This window comes from Prionailurus bengalensis, chromosome E3 (assembly GCF_016509475.1).
Source record: "Prionailurus bengalensis isolate Pbe53 chromosome E3, Fcat_Pben_1.1_paternal_pri, whole genome shotgun sequence".
Classification (NCBI taxonomy): domain Eukaryota; kingdom Metazoa; phylum Chordata; class Mammalia; order Carnivora; family Felidae; genus Prionailurus; species Prionailurus bengalensis.
Window position 1 is genome coordinate 10,568,679 of NC_057357.1, and position 15,732 is coordinate 10,584,410.

Here is a 15,732-nt window from a genome sequence, read left to right on the forward strand (position 1 = left end):
GAACTGAGAAATCAAGGGCGGGCAGGCAAGCACTTGTGGATAATAATCATCACTGCATACTGAATACCATTCAGGGGTTGGTTATTCAGCAAGTTACTACTGTTACAGATGAAAAAAAGAAGTTTTACTCAATTTATTCCCGATCATTCATCCACCCAGAAATTTCTCTCAACAACAAAAGCAGCTCAGTAATCTTGTCTTTTCAGTTTTTCTATAACTGTCACAAATTTTGAAACAGTAAGTATACAGTGCTGCTATTTACAAGGCCAGAATTTGTAACACTGATCTTCTAATAATGACAGCCTCTACAGTATGATAAGAATCTGGAAAACACATCAATCTACAGATGTTACTTTAAACAAGACAAATCTCAGTTATTTAAAACCAACATTTTTGGTTTTTTGCAACATTGTTACCTTTAACAAAGTTTGCTCTCCTGAATGGAACTATGTTTGCAACAAGGATTACAGTAAATATAAGTACAAAGGTAATGATGAAAACAGTAATGGCTTCATCACAATACAAGTTCTTTCTCCTACGGCCACAAATAAACAAAAAGCTCAGGGCAAGTCATAAAAAGAAGACCAAATTTAGTTTCAGAGGCTATAGAACTGAAGGAGACACTGAAAGACCTGAATTCTAATTCAAGTACTGGCCTTGGCAAAATATTAACAGTTTCTGTCCCTTATTTCTCTACATCAATTAAGAGTGCCATAAATAAATAAATAAATAAATAAATAAATAAATAAATAAATAAATAAATAAATAAATATCAACTGCCTTTCCTCTGTCCTGTGTTAAGATAAATATAACACACAGAAAGAAACACTTCAAAAATCCAAGAAGAGGGGCGCCTGGGTGGCGGTTTAAGCATCCGACTTTTTTTTTTAATGCTTATTTGAGAGAGAGAGAGAGAGAGAGAGAGAGAGAGCGAGCGAGCGAGAGAGCGCGCGTGCACGTGAATGAGGGAGGAGCAGAGACAGGGAGACACAGAATCTGAAGCAGGCTCCAGGCTCTGAGCTGTCAGCACAGAGCGTGACTTGGGGCTTGAAATCGTGGACCATGAGCTCATGACCTCAGCCAAAGTAGGGACACTTAACCTACTGAGCCACCCAGGCACCTCATGACTCTTGATTTTAGCTCAGATCATTATCTCATGGTTGGTGAGTTCTAGCCCAGCATTGGGCTCCATGCTGACAGTGCTGAGCCTGCTTGGGATTCTCCTTCCCTCTCTCTCTGCCCCTCCCTCAATTGCCCAGGCTCTACCTCTCTCAAAATAAATAAACTGAAAAAAAGAGGGGGGTGCGTGGGTAGCTCAGTCAGTTAAGCATCCAACTTCAGCTCAGGTCATGATCTCATGGTTCATTAGTTCGAGCTCCATGTTGGGCTCTGTGCTGACAGCTCAGAGCCTGGAGCCTGGTTTAGATTCTGTGTCTCCCTCTTTCTCTGTCCCTCCCCTGCTCACACTCTGTCTCTCTCAAAAATTAAGTAAACATTTTTTTTTAACTTAAAAAACCATTAAAAAGAAAACTCAAGAAGAAATCATTACATTTCTGGTGAAACACAGCTAAAGTGTGATTACATACATATATATATATACATACACACACACACACACATATGTATACATACACGTATATAATAGTTATATATATACAATTATTCCATATATATTATATACATATACACAATGACTATATATATAACTTTAAAACTGGAAAGTACACACATATAAATGCAATGTGTATATATATACATGTATATATATGTAAAAACATTCCAGCGGCCTTACTTAGTATAAACTAAAACCTGTTTTTGGTTTTTTTTTAGGTTTTATTTATTTACTTATTTTGACAGAGCACAAGCAGAGGAAAGGCAGAGAGAAAGGAAGAATCCCAAGCAGAATCTGTGCTGCCAGCACAGAGCCCAATGTGGGGCTCAAACTCACAAAATGTGAGATCATGACCTGAGCTGAAATCAACAATCAGATGCTTAACCGACTGAGCCAGTCAGGAGCCCTTAAAATCTGTTTTAAAAGAAGTATTACATATACATGAAAGAACTACTGAAGTTATTTCTACGTATCTGTCTAATTCTTAGTATCCAACTTTGACAAATAAATGGTTTTTACCATCTTCATTTCAAAAGCTGGAAACTTTCCTAAGGTTGGATACTGTAACAGCAATCAAAATAGCTTAAAAATCAAAAAACCCCAATAAACATAGCAGGTTTACTGTGGGTAACAGCAACTATGAAACTTATTTTGTGTACATCATAAGACTGAGCAAATAAGTACACACTGATATTGATGGATACACTAAGGTTCTCATGATGTTATAAGAAGGGAGATACAAATACAGAATGAGGGATGGCAAACCGGAACCCTTGGGTGTCAAAATCTAGGAATAAATTTAACAAAGTACAAAATGTATACTTTGAAAACTACAAAATATTTGTTGAAAGAAAGTAATGATCTAAATAAAGAAAACATCTGATGTTCATGGATCAGAAGACAAAGTATCATTAAAAGAGCAATACTCAAAACTGACCTATCTACAGGGACCTATCTACAGTCAGTTGAGCGTCAGGCTTCAGCTCAGGTCACAATCTCACAGTTCAGGAGTTTGTGTCCTGCATTGGGCTCGCTGCTGTCAGTGCAGAGCCTGCTTCAATCCTCTGCACGCCACCCCCCCGCCCCCCCCCCCCCGCTCCTTCCCTGCTTGTATTCTCTCTCAAAAATAAAACTTTTAAAAATTTGTTTTTTTAATGTTTATTTATTTCTGAGAGAGAGACAGAGCATGAGTGGGGGAGGGGCAGAGAGAGAGGGAGACACAGAATGCGAAGCAGGCTCCAGGCTCTGAGCTGTCAGCCCAGAGCCCGATGCGGGGCTCGAACTCACAAACCACGAGATCGTGACCTGACCCGAAGTCGGTCACTCAACCGACTGAGCCACCCAGGCACCCCAGAAAGAAAACACTTTTTAAAAAAAGAAAACTGATGAGGGGGGCGCCTGGGTGGCGCAGTCGGTTAAGCGTCCGACTTCAGCCAGGTCACGATCTCGCGGTCCGTGAGTTCGAGCCCCGCGTCGGGCTCTGGGCTGATGGCTCAGAGCCTGGAGCCTGTTTCCGATTCTGTGTCTCCCTCTCTCTCTGCCCCTCCCCCGTTCATGCTCTGTCTCTCTCTGTCCCAAAAATAAATAAATGTTGAAAAAAAAATTAAAAAAAAAAAAAAAGAAACTGATGAGGGCGCCTGGGTGGCTTGGTTGGTTGAGCGACTTCGGCTCAGGTCATGATCTCGCAGTTTTTGAGTTCGAGCCCCGCATCGGGCCCTGTGCTGACAGCTCGGAGCCTGGAGCCTGCTTCCGATTCTGTGTCTCCTTCTCTCTCTGCCCCTCCCCCACTTGTGCTCGGTCTCTCTCTCAAAAATAAATGTAAAAAAAAATTTTTTTTTAAAGGAAGTGATCTACAGATTCAACACAATCTCTATCAGAATCCTGGCTGCTTTCTTTGCAGAAATTAACTGATTCTAAAACCACTGTGGAATTATAAGGGACCCAGAACATATAAAACTATCTTGAAAAAGAACAAGTTAGAAAATTCACAGTTCTCCAATTCCGAACTTATTACGAAGCAACAAGAATCTAGACAGAACTTATTACAAAGCAACAAGAATCTAGACACCGTGGTACTGGAGCTAAGGACAGACAGATCAATACAACAGAACTGAGAGTCCGGAAATAAAAACAACGTGTCTATAGTCAAATGATGTGGTTTTTTTTTTTAAGTTTATTCATTTATTTTGAGAGAGCACAAGCGAGAGCAAGAGTGAGGGAGGGCAGAGAGAATTAGAATCCCAAGCAGGCTCCACACTGTCAGCACAGAGCCAATGCGGAGCTTGAACTCACAAATAGTGAGATCATGAACTGAGCCAAAATCGAGTTGGATGCTGTAGCCAACTGAACCACCAAGGTGCTCCACAGTCAAATGATTTTTGACAAGGGTGTCAAAATCATTCAGTGGGGAAAGAGCAGTCATTTGAATAAATGATATTACAGCCACATGCAAAAGAATAAGGTTGGGTCCCTACCCTCATACCATATACAAAAATTAACTCAGAATGAACCAAAGACCTAAATGTAAGAGTTAAAGACCTTGGATTTGGCAACAGATTCTTAGATATGACACTAAAACTAAGAACAACCAAAGAAAAAATAGATAAATTGGGACTTTCAAACTTAAAATTTGGGCTTCAAAGGATACTATCAAGAAAGTAAAAAGACAACACAAAAGCTGGTTGAAAATATCTGCAGATCATAGATCTGATAAGGGATTTATATCTAGAAAATATAAAGATCTCTTACAATTTAATAATAAAAAGACAACCCAATTTGAAAATGGACAAAAGGTTGGAATATTCCTGCAAAGAAACACAAATGACCAAGAGGCACATATGGAGATGCCTGATATCATTAGTCATCAAGGAAACGCATATCAAAACCACAGTGACATACTAATTCACAACCACTAGAATCAAGGAGTCATTTAATAACAAGTGTTGTTGATGCAGAAAAATTAGAATTCTCGTACACTACAGGTACATCTGTATGTAAAATTGTGCAGCCACTTTGGAAAATGTCTAGCAGTTCCCCCAAACAGTTGAGGATAGCGAACATATGACCCAGCAATTCAATTCTGGTATATACCTAAGAGAAACGACAACGTCCACACAAGAACTCATATACCAATGCTTATAGCAGTCTTCATAGTAGCCAAAAGGTGGAAACAAATCAAACATCCATCAACTAATGAATGGATAAACAAAATGTGGTATATCCAAACAATGGAGTACCATTCAGCCATAAAAGAAATGAAAACTGATAACTACCACAACATGGATGAACCTTGACAACATTATGCTGAGTGAAAGAAACCAGACATGAAAGACCATGCATTCATTATAGGATTTCATTTATATATGTCAGAAAAGGCAAGTCTGGATGGACAGGGTGATGATAGCTAAAGAGTATAGGGTTTCTTTCTGAGATGAGTATGTTCTAAAATTATGATGAAAGTTACACATATAAGGGGGAGGGGGTGCCAGGGTGGTTCAGTTGGTTAAGTGTCCGACTCTTGGTTTCAGCTCAGGTCATGATCTCAGTTCGTGAGTTTCAGCCCCACGTCGGGCTCTGTGCTGACAATGCAGAGACTGTTTGGGATTCTCTCTCTCCTCCTCTCTCTGACCCTCCCCTACTCGCACTCTCTCTCTCTCAAGATAAACTTTCAAGTTTATTAAAAAAACACTCAGGACACCTGGGTGGCTCAGTCGGTTAAACATCCGACTCAGCTCAGGTCATGATCTCGTGGTTCAGGAGTTCGAGCCCCATGTCCGGCTCTGTGCTGACAGCTCAAACCCTGGTGCCTGCTTCAGATTCTGTGTCCCCTCTCTCTCTGCCCCTACCCCTCCCCTGCTGGCAATCTGTATCTTTCTCAAAAATAAAAGAAAACATTAATAAAAAAATTTAAATAACACATTAAAAAAACAACTATGAGTTATTCACTTAATGGACAAGTTGTATGGTATGTGAGCTATTTAATAAAGCTGTTTACAAAAATGTTCAAGTGTGCCTGGGTGGCTCAGTCGGCTTAGCATCTGACTTTGGCTCAGGTCATGATTTCATGGTTCATGAGTTCAAGCCCCACAATGGGCTCACTGCTGTCGGTGCAGAGCCTGCTTCAGTTCCTCTGTTTCCCGCCCCCCCCCCCCACCCCTGCTCATAAGCATGGGTGCTCTCTCTCTCTCTCAAAATAGTGAACATAAAAAAAATGTTCAGGTTTGACAGAGTTATCAAAGTCCCAAATTTTTACATTCTTAAACCTTAACAAGGGAAAGATTAATACCTGAGTTGGCAACTGTGCTGAGGGCTTCAAAGACCCTGCCATTCAATTGTTGTAACAATCTTAACAAGCATGTTAAGGGAACTGAGGCATGAATAAGTAACTTGCCCAAAAGAATACAGCTAAGTCAGAGGTAAGGTTTGAAACCAGGCCAGCGATTCCCAAATTATAGGTTATTTCCACTATGGCCATTTGTGATTTTGGTCCTTTACTAGATCCAGAAAAGATGCCAATGTCACATTAATCTCAAACCATCCCTCACTGCAGAATGCCAGGCTGAACACGCCTGCCAGAATACTGCCTAAGTGGAGTCTGGGTTACTGCATACAGAAATAACCAAACAACTGTGACAAAGAGAGACTGTACCCTGGCAATTTCCTTCCTTCTACTACCTTCTAAAGGGTTTCCCTTCTGCTCCCAACACAAGGCTTTCTTTACCTTTCATTTCTCTCTCCTGGATCTCCCGCTCCTTCTTAGCCTGGATGGCGAGCAGCCGCCTGCTCTTCACCGCGCTAATCATGTCTTCAGCTCCCACATCTACCTGGGGTTCAAACTTCACAACCTCTTTTTTCCTATCAGTTTTGCCCAGCCCATTCTCCTCTTTTCCATTTTCCTTGTTTCTGGCTTCCATTTCTTTCCTTTTCTGTTTCTCTGCTCTCTTCTTATCATTCTCTTCCTTCAGTACAGCAAGCCGCTCTTTCCACAACTCTGCAGACATCTGCTGTCTGGTTTCCATGTGGTCTTGCACCGAGTACGTCATGAGGATGCGGTGGCAGAGGGCCGTCAAGATCTGGAGCTTCTCTTCTGACGTCAGTTCAAAAAACTCCGAGGTCTCCAGCTTCTCTAGGAACTCATCTTGTACTTCATTATCCTCAAATGGTGCTGAATCTTTATTGTCGTCCGTGTCTGAGCCCTCGCTCTCTTCCTGAACATCAGATTTGCGCAAGCAGAGCCGCACCAGCTCCGAGACAGAATGTAGGGTCAGAGGGATTTCTGACAGCTTCATTCCCAATTCGCCATAGTCTTCTGCTATTTCATCTTGCAATAAGGTCTGTAAGAGGATGACCAACACTCTATTCAGATATAAAAAGCCACCTTTTTCTGCACTCAAGGCTTCCATGAGGGACACAGCAGTAATAGGATACTGAGCATCTGGTAAGAGTAGCCCAGAGTAACAGCTCAAGAACTCCACCACCATGGCCACGTCCCCAAACAGTGTGTTGGGCAGCCCTTCAGGGGTATCCACCAACCTAAATGCCGGAAGGCTTTTGCCAGTTAACTCTTGGTCCTCGTACCTCTTCTGCTTTTCCAGTTTCTCAAGCATTTCTTTCTCTCTCCTCTCCTTGGCTTTCTCCTTCAACTTTTCTTTCAGCTCCTCTCGTTTCTTTTTCAAATATTCTTTGCGCTGCTCTTCAGACATAGAGGCCCACCGCTTTTTATGTTCTAGAAGCTCAAAGCGTTTTTGAACAATACTTCGCAGCTCTTCTGGGAGACGAGCTCTATCTTCACTGGAGAGCAGACGAGCTGTTTTGGAGATAACACAGGACAGGGCACTCTTCTTGTCCTCCCTGTCTTTGTTTTCTTTGTAGTAGGCAATAAGGTGTAGGGCAGCAGGAGGCAGATGTTTATGGGGTTTACTAGAAGACCTGGGTGTACCCCCAGAATTCCGTGGGGCTCGGGTCATCTTCTGAGTGCCTTTGGCCATATCCAACAAAGTCATCTGCTTCATTTTGGTTTTAGGAGTCTTCAAGCCCTTTTTAGGAGATTTGGAATTACCTGTGGATTTCTGTCCATTAAGGATGCCTTTGCTTCTACCCTTCACTTTCAAAGGTTTGTCACTATGCTTCCCTGATTTCTTGGCAGGTGGGCCTTTCTTAGGAATGTGAAAGTTGGCGTGTAGCTTGTTGGGTGACATCATCTTCATCACTTCTTCCAGATGTTCTTCTGGAGACTTGGAATTCTTTGAGTTCTTCACTTTGAGTGGTGAGCCATTCAAGGATTTCTTCAAATGTACGTGACACCATAACTTGGGATTTAGTGGTGAACTCAGAGAAGAGTTGTCTGTCTTGGATTTTTTTGAAGGCTTCCTATCTGGGGATCCAGTATTCTTCCTCTTAGTAGAAGGGTTGAGAGTCATGTACTAGAATTTAAGAACAGGAGCAAAATTAATTTTAAAAACTAATTTAAAGAAGCAACACTTAAGCATCATAAAGGCCCTCTTCCCCAGCTATCCAGGTAAAGATACATATTCATTTCTGTTCAAAGACACCATGTCCCTAAACAAAGACATGAATGTTAGTTGATGTTTTGGCCCTATCAATACAAAACTGATAGCCAGACTTAAAAATCTATACTCTTAAAATTAAACATTTTTGCTATGTAACTATATGTGTTCTGTTTATATATGGTGCTAGCAATTCTTAGATATTTTAATGACATCTGTGAGCCCTTTCCCCAGAAGCAACATATGATAATTCTGCATTCTATTTCAGAATCCATCTGTGGATCCCAGACTGAGGATACCTGATTTAGAAAATGGCAACATCTAAAGAGTTAATAAAGTATTACTCTGGATTTCTTATCATTTAAACCTCTGTTCCCACTAGGAACATTCTATGCTTTTAAGTAGAAAAATTTAAGTATTTTTGTCTAAATGCAGAAGCATATTTTCTTACTTACAATACCACAACAAAAATCACTGCTCATAAACAGGGAGCCCTCCCGCCCCTGGTTCCTCAAACTCCCCTTTGTCCTGTTGCCACACATCGAGAACTCATTCCCGTGAATACATTACTAACTATAAGCCCTCTATATTCTCAACCTCATACAATCCCCTCATGTCCTTCAAATTCACTCCCTCTAGTAGCCCAACTCTGCAATCCTTTAATCCCTGCCAGGACCTTAAATCCATTAGTTCTACCAAACTTTCTGCACACTCGCTTCCTTGTTCTTCTTACCCACATTAAATTCCGGTCAGTTGCTATAATCAATCTTGCATGAACCTCTGGTTCCCTGGCCTCTCCTGCTCTACTACACCTAGTTCCCTGGCCCATACATGTTCAGCTTACACAGGCATGGAATTAAAGATACAAACGCAGTGTGTGGTCTCACTTTAAATTCAGAACCAGGTACCTCAAATGCATCCTGAATACCACCCTTAATATATTCCTTATCGATTTAACATATTCCTTTAGTCCATTCACTTCCCTCTCCCCTGGACACATATCTATCTCCTATCTCCTCAAACCACCATATCCCCTTCATAGAGAATTAGTTAATAAGTTAGAACCCAGTCAACTTGTCATAATACCATGGTTTCTGTTTAACAGTGGGTTTAAAAAAAAAAAAAAAAGCTGTGGATTTTCAAACTTAAATTTTTTTTTTTTAACATTTATTCATTTTTGAGAGTGAGAGAGACCGAGCATGAGCGGGGGAGGGGCAAACAGAGAGGGAGACACAGAATCCGAAGCAGGCTCCAGGCTCTGAGCTGTCAGCAGAGCCTGAGTGGGGCCCAAACTCATGAACCGTGAAATCATGACCTGAGCTGCAGTCGGACGCTTAACCGACTGAGCCACCCAGACGCCCTGATTTTCAAACTTTAAAGAATGTAATTACAAAGAAAAAAGCTTGGCAGCTAAACCGTAAACTAAATGAAATAATAACCAAGCAAAGTAAAAGTAGAGCCAATTTCAAAAAAATTCTAGTGACTAGGAGAAAGATTAGAAAACCTTTAGAATATTTGATTTCTGTTACCAAAAGCAACTAAGCACAGAGGGCACTCAGACACCTGAGCCTAACTCAAAGTTTGAGTGGGAAGGACGAACTTGACAGAAGCTGCATATAGACAGCAGCCTGGAGGCAGCTGGTAAGACAGGCCCACAGGAGAGGAGACTGCAGGTGAGGAAGCAGCTAAACACTATGGAACATGAAATGATGGGCTCCTTTAAAAAGGCGAGAAGGAAGTGCTATGAGGAGTACACCCCAGAGATGATAGGAAAGAACACCATGCTCTTGTCAGGAGTAAACAGGTACGGTAAAATTTAATAAGCTGTACTGCGACACCAGGTAAGATTTAAACATTATGGATCTAATCACCAGAGAAACAAACTCACAGAACCAAGGCAGCACAAGTAGGAGAAATATGGTCCGCAATGAATGAGTGGACTACACCTAACATCCTCCTTTTGATTAAGTCCCCAGCTTCAAGGATTTTATTTTTTTAAGTAATCTCTACACCCAACATGGGTTTAAACTCACAACCCCAAGATCAAAAGTCGCACACTCCACCAACTGAGCCAGCCAGGTGCCCCAAGTCTCCAACTTTTGCCTTTTACGGACAACAGGCAATTACAGATTATTGTTCCTCTAGCGGGCTGTTTTTGTTGCCTGACTAAAACTGTAAGTTTTGTTCCCCAATTATCATCCTCCATATCAGCTGACAAAGAGGCTACATAGTTTATAGAACATAAACAATATCTATCTGTAACTCCGGGGATATTTTCTCCAGAAGCAGAATTTCCCAGTCCTAGTTGCCCAGAACTAGATTTCAAAATGTTAACAAGAGTGAGCAAAGATAGCTTATGTGAGACTCCACTCTCTGCTTGGACAGTAATAGTACCAATACTCCAAAGACCATCCTACAAATCATAGACTAAGGCCCAAAACTACTCTGGCAGGAACTAAAGACAAATGTGTTAACTAAAGACAAGTTAGCCATCCTCTTCAACCAGCCTTGGAAAATCTTCAGAGTATAGACATAACAGATGGATACTTTTTCTAATGCTCAGGATAACAGGCTATATTTAAAGTCATTCTAAAATGAAATTTATCACTAAAAAGGAGACTAGCGTGAGACTATGTTTCATTTTTACCATTTCAAATAGGTATCATTTAATAGGGCCTATTATAATTTGGCCACTTCTTAATTTACTGATTACTTTTCTATTTAAAAAGTCCCTCAAATTTTCATAAGGTTCTTTAAATTTCTTCTATTTAGAAGCATTATACTATGCAGAATTGATGTAAGAGCTGGGATGGCTTAGCCATGAGAGGGTCCAGCAACCCATTTATTTTTATTTGTAAGGTGTGTTTTTTGGCCAAATCACACCATATAATTTTTTTTCTTAAAAATGAAAGAAATTAACTCACCCAACCCCCTCCCAACAGGCCGGCTCCCCGCGTGAGCAGTCCTTCAGTAACTGGATCATCTCAGCATAGGGCATGCTGGGCAGTCACAGCCACATGGGAGCCGGCATGGCTGGACTCAGGGGGATCTGAAAAAGTATAAAACCACTTATGTGCTAAGGGTCTCCCTATCCCCCATTCAGCATAAGTAATCTATCGGAATAGTGCACAGAGAGGGAGAAAAGAATGGACACCCAGAATAGCAGAATTATAGGTTTTAGGCAAGGCCCTTTCTAAGTGCTAAACAGGAACGAAATACTGATGAATGTCTCACAATGTGAAAGCCTTTAAGAAAAAGTGTATACAATTCTATACCTGTTCCCTGTCAAGTGAAACAAACCACCACTCCAAATAAGAAAATCTATTAAATAAGATAAAAATGAAGAAACTTTATTTATAGCAGCTCACTCAGATGCTAAATTTAACGTGATAGTAAGTGGCCAAGAGCCCTGCACTGGAAAACTCCAGCAATCTGTATTCTAACATTTACTTCTCTCTACATTCACCCCAGGAGCTGTGGTAGGAGTTTCAAGGTAACACTCACACAATGGGCTCGCCTCAATCTCTAGATGTCTTTATCAGCAAATGTGCAAAATAGGTTACCATAAAATAGTCTTAAGTACTTCTAAAGTTAACTTATTTTTAAAGTGCTTCTGCTCTAGTCTCTAACTCAAACAGAAAATTCCAAAGGCAAATTTAAAGAAAAACATCAAAACCCTGAACATCTACTTGAAACATTAATTAGGAGAGATAAGAAACATCTTTAAAAATATATAATGTCATTAAGTAATGAGACAAAATTAAATTACATCAGGTGCCTTTTGATATAATTCACTCTAAGAGGCACACAACATCAATTCTGTGGTATCTCTACCAAAAACCCATAACCTGAATGTAATTATATGGAAATAACCCTGAATTAAGAAGCATCATATAAAAATAACTGAACTGTATCCTTATAAAATGTCAAAAGTTTCTGAAAGACAAACAAAAGCTGAGAGACTGCTCCAGATCAGAGGAGACCTCAGTCTCCTAACAAGTCACAAAACAAGGAAACATAATACATGATACTACACTGGAGCCTGTGAAAACAAAAACAAAATTTAGCTAAAAAGACAATATTGGGACAAATTTCAAAACATGCGTAAGAACTGCAGATAACAGTATTGTTTCAATGCTAATTTCCTGATTTTGATACCTGTACTATACTTATGTTAGAAAATAGCCTTGTCAGGGCACCTGGGTAGTTCAGTCAGTTAAAAGTCCAACTTCGGCTCAGGTCATGATCTCACAGTTGGTGAGTTTGAGCCCCGCATCGGGCTCCGTGCTGACAGCTCAGAGCCTGGAGCCTGCTTTGGATTCTGTGTCTCCCTCTCTCACTCTCTGTCCCCCTCCCTCCCCCTCTCTAAAATAAATAAATAAATAGCTAGCTAGCTAGATAAATAAACGTTAAAAAAAAAAAAGTAGCATTTAGCCATTATATATTGATCCAAAAGCTTCCCTACTATGGGGTACCTGGGTGGCTCAGTGAGTTAAGCATCCAACTTTGGCTTAGATCATGATCTTGCAGTTCAGGAGTTTGAGCCCCCCGTTGGGCTCTGTGCTGACAGCTCAAAGCCTGCAGCCTGCTTCGGACTCTGTGTCTCCCTCTGTCTCTCTCTGCCCCTGCCCCTGCCCCTCCAGCTTGTGCTCTCCCTCGCTCTCAAAAATAAATAAATAAACATTAAATTTTTTTTCTTAAACCAAAGCTTCCCTACTAGGATATACCAATCTAAAATAAGAGTAACAAAACACTAGAGCTGCAATGTTATTACCAAAGGGCAATGAGCCAAGATAGCAGATTTCATCTTAGATGACTGGGATCACACAAATAAATGCCTTATAAATCACTCCCCCAAGTCATTATCCCTAAACTCAACTGTCCACTGCATTTTTTTTTCAATGAATGGTACTTGTTAAAGAGATGACTTCACAAGCCACACACCTATTATACCTATACTAAATATCACAGAACATAAAATGAGTAAGATAGTTCTTCTATTCAAGTTTTATGTTCTAGAGTTTGTAAGACCACAAACACACTTTCATTATCACAATAGGCCCTATTCGGCTCACACTCCAAAATTCCATATCCCTAAATAACTTTTTCCTCTCTCCCACCTAAGCTCTCCCTGCTGGTCCTTTCCTCAAACTACTGCTCAGAACTTGCTTCCTCTCTCCAGGTCTCCTCTCTCTCCACAGTAGCTACATTCAGCAGCCTGGCAGAATATCAAGTTCTACAAAATCCAAAGAGAAGGCAAAGAGAGAAAAACAATTTTTTCAAGCTATTGACTTTGGAATAGGCAGATCATAGATCTGATCAACGTGAATCCTCAAGGCATTATTTAAAATCTCCTTTAGATGAAGAAAGAAAATCCAAAGCATTGTTTTATGGTCTACTTATCTATGTCTTTACTGTATTCTGTCCTGGCTGAGATGCTATAAGTTCCTTAAGAAAACTACAAATAGGAAAAACACAACTTATATGCAAAACTCAGGAGACAAAATCAGCGACAGGTTAAATTGTACAGGGAGATAAGAATTACTGTGTAGAATGGTATTGTACAGGAGTCTCAATTTCTCTAAGCATAATCACTGACTTCAGGCAGCACTTTGTTCTAAACAAGCTTACAATTCCTAACCTCAATCTTATAGCCAGGTTCTATTAAGTTAGTATCTTAAGACCTCATTAGAAAATTTGAGAATAGGTGATTTATTCATACACTCCTGGAATTCTAGTCTCTGGCTCCTACAGAAAGTGAGTTAAGCATCCACAGAAAGTGTGGATCAGCTTTTTTGTTCTTATTAGCCCAAAAGACCTTTTACCCATAAATAATACTTAGTCTTTCTTCTTCTTACGTCTTTCTTTCATGTCATTCACATACTTAAACTAAACTAAAATACATAAAAGACAGCTGTTAAGATTTAACAAGAGGAAAATATTTAAGGACTCAAATGATCCAAGGGTCTAAAAACTCATTCAGAGATGATTTTATATAGGATTTTCATACAGTAATGACAGTAATCTTATGTTATAGCCACTGAAAGCCTTACCAGAATTCCAAAACTCTATAGCAATGAAATGACAAATAATTAAAACTTCCCCTCAATAAATAAAAAACTTTAGTACTGATCTAGAAAAAGCCAATTGGGGCGCCTGGGTGGCTCAGTCAGTTGGGCGTCCGACTTCAGCTCAGGTCATGATCTCGCGGTCCGGGAGTTTGAGCCCCACGTCAGGCTCTGTGCTGACAGCTCAGAGCCTGGAGCCTGTTTCAGACTCTGTGTATCCCTCTCTCTCTGACCCTCCCCCATTCATGCTCTGTCTCTCCCTGTCTCAAAAATAAATAAACGTTAAAAAAAAAAATTTAGAAAAAGCCAATTAATTAATTTCTGATTTTCCTTTTTATGCAAATAATAAAAATTTAAAGAGCATAGGAAGAAAATGCTTGATCATGCTGGTCTGGAATAAGAAAACATGCTAAATATTAAACTATGGTTGGAGAAATAAAATTATTTCTCAATATAATTTTGTCAGCAAAATCAGTCTAAAATAATTGAAGTAATTTAATTGTATGCCTCAAAATGTGCTTCATTTTTCAAAATTGAAAGGAAGGGGAAAAATCTGTTTTAAATGGATCAGTAGCCCTCTGCCAGTCCTATCCTGGCCCAAAGACAAAGGTGAAATATCAGTATGCAAAGCAGTAAAGTTGCCAACGAAAGACATATATACTCTCAAAACTTACATTAAAAAAAAATCTTATTGGAGGGGCACCTGGGTGGCTCAGTAGGTTTGAGCATCCAACTTCGGCTCAGGCCATGATCTCATAACTTGTGAGTTTGAGCCTCACATCGGGCTCTCTGCTGTCAGCACAGAGCCTTTTTCAGATCCTCTACCCCCTCTCTCTCTGCCCTGCTTGCATGCACATGCACATTCTCTCTCAAAAATAAACACTGGGGCGCCTGGGTGGCACAGTCGGTTAAGCGTCCGACTTCAGCCAGGTCACGATCTCGCGGTCCGTGAGTTCGAGCCCCGAGTTGGGCTCTGGGCTGATGGCTCAGAGCCTGGAGCCGGTTTCTGATTCTGTATCTCTCTCTCTCTCTGCCCCTCCCCCGTTCATGCTCTGTCTCTCTCTGTCCCAAAAATAAATAAACGTTGAAAAAAAAAAATTTTTTTTTTAAATAAATAAACAAACATTAAAAAAAAAATCTTATTGGAGAAACCCTGAGATAGAAAAGACAATCAGAAATCTGAGGCCAAGGTCTTGGCTTTTGTCATTTTAGTTTCTGTTGGTTTTAATTAGACTAGCCTCAGTTCCTGCAACTAGAAAATAAGATTATGTGTATGTGTATGTAGGTATGTATGTGTGTATATGTATATAAAATATACATACACCCGACACAACATTATAAGAATTGTTTGGAAGATCAAACGAGTTGATTAAAGAAAACAAAAAATAAACAAAAAAAAACATTTTCAAGAGGGAAATGCTAGGTTTTCTACTAATCTGTCATACAAACTAATACCCATTCCAAGTCTTTTTCAAGGCTGCTGATGTGTTTATCTTATCTGATATACAAAAATCAGTTTTCATTCTTAGGAATTAATTTGTAAAAA

General features: G+C 40.1%; 1 protein-coding gene across 1 annotated transcript in view; it reads right to left on the bottom strand.

The window, feature by feature from the left end:
- BAZ1B (bromodomain adjacent to zinc finger domain 1B) overlaps positions 1 to 15,732 on the bottom strand; it is a 73,046-nt gene that overhangs the window by 27,459 nt on the left and 29,855 nt on the right. Inside the window, 1 exon segment of the mRNA XM_043559848.1 lies at positions 6,333 to 8,034. Within this exon segment, the coding sequence (XP_043415783.1) occupies positions 6,333 to 8,034 (1,702 nt within the window).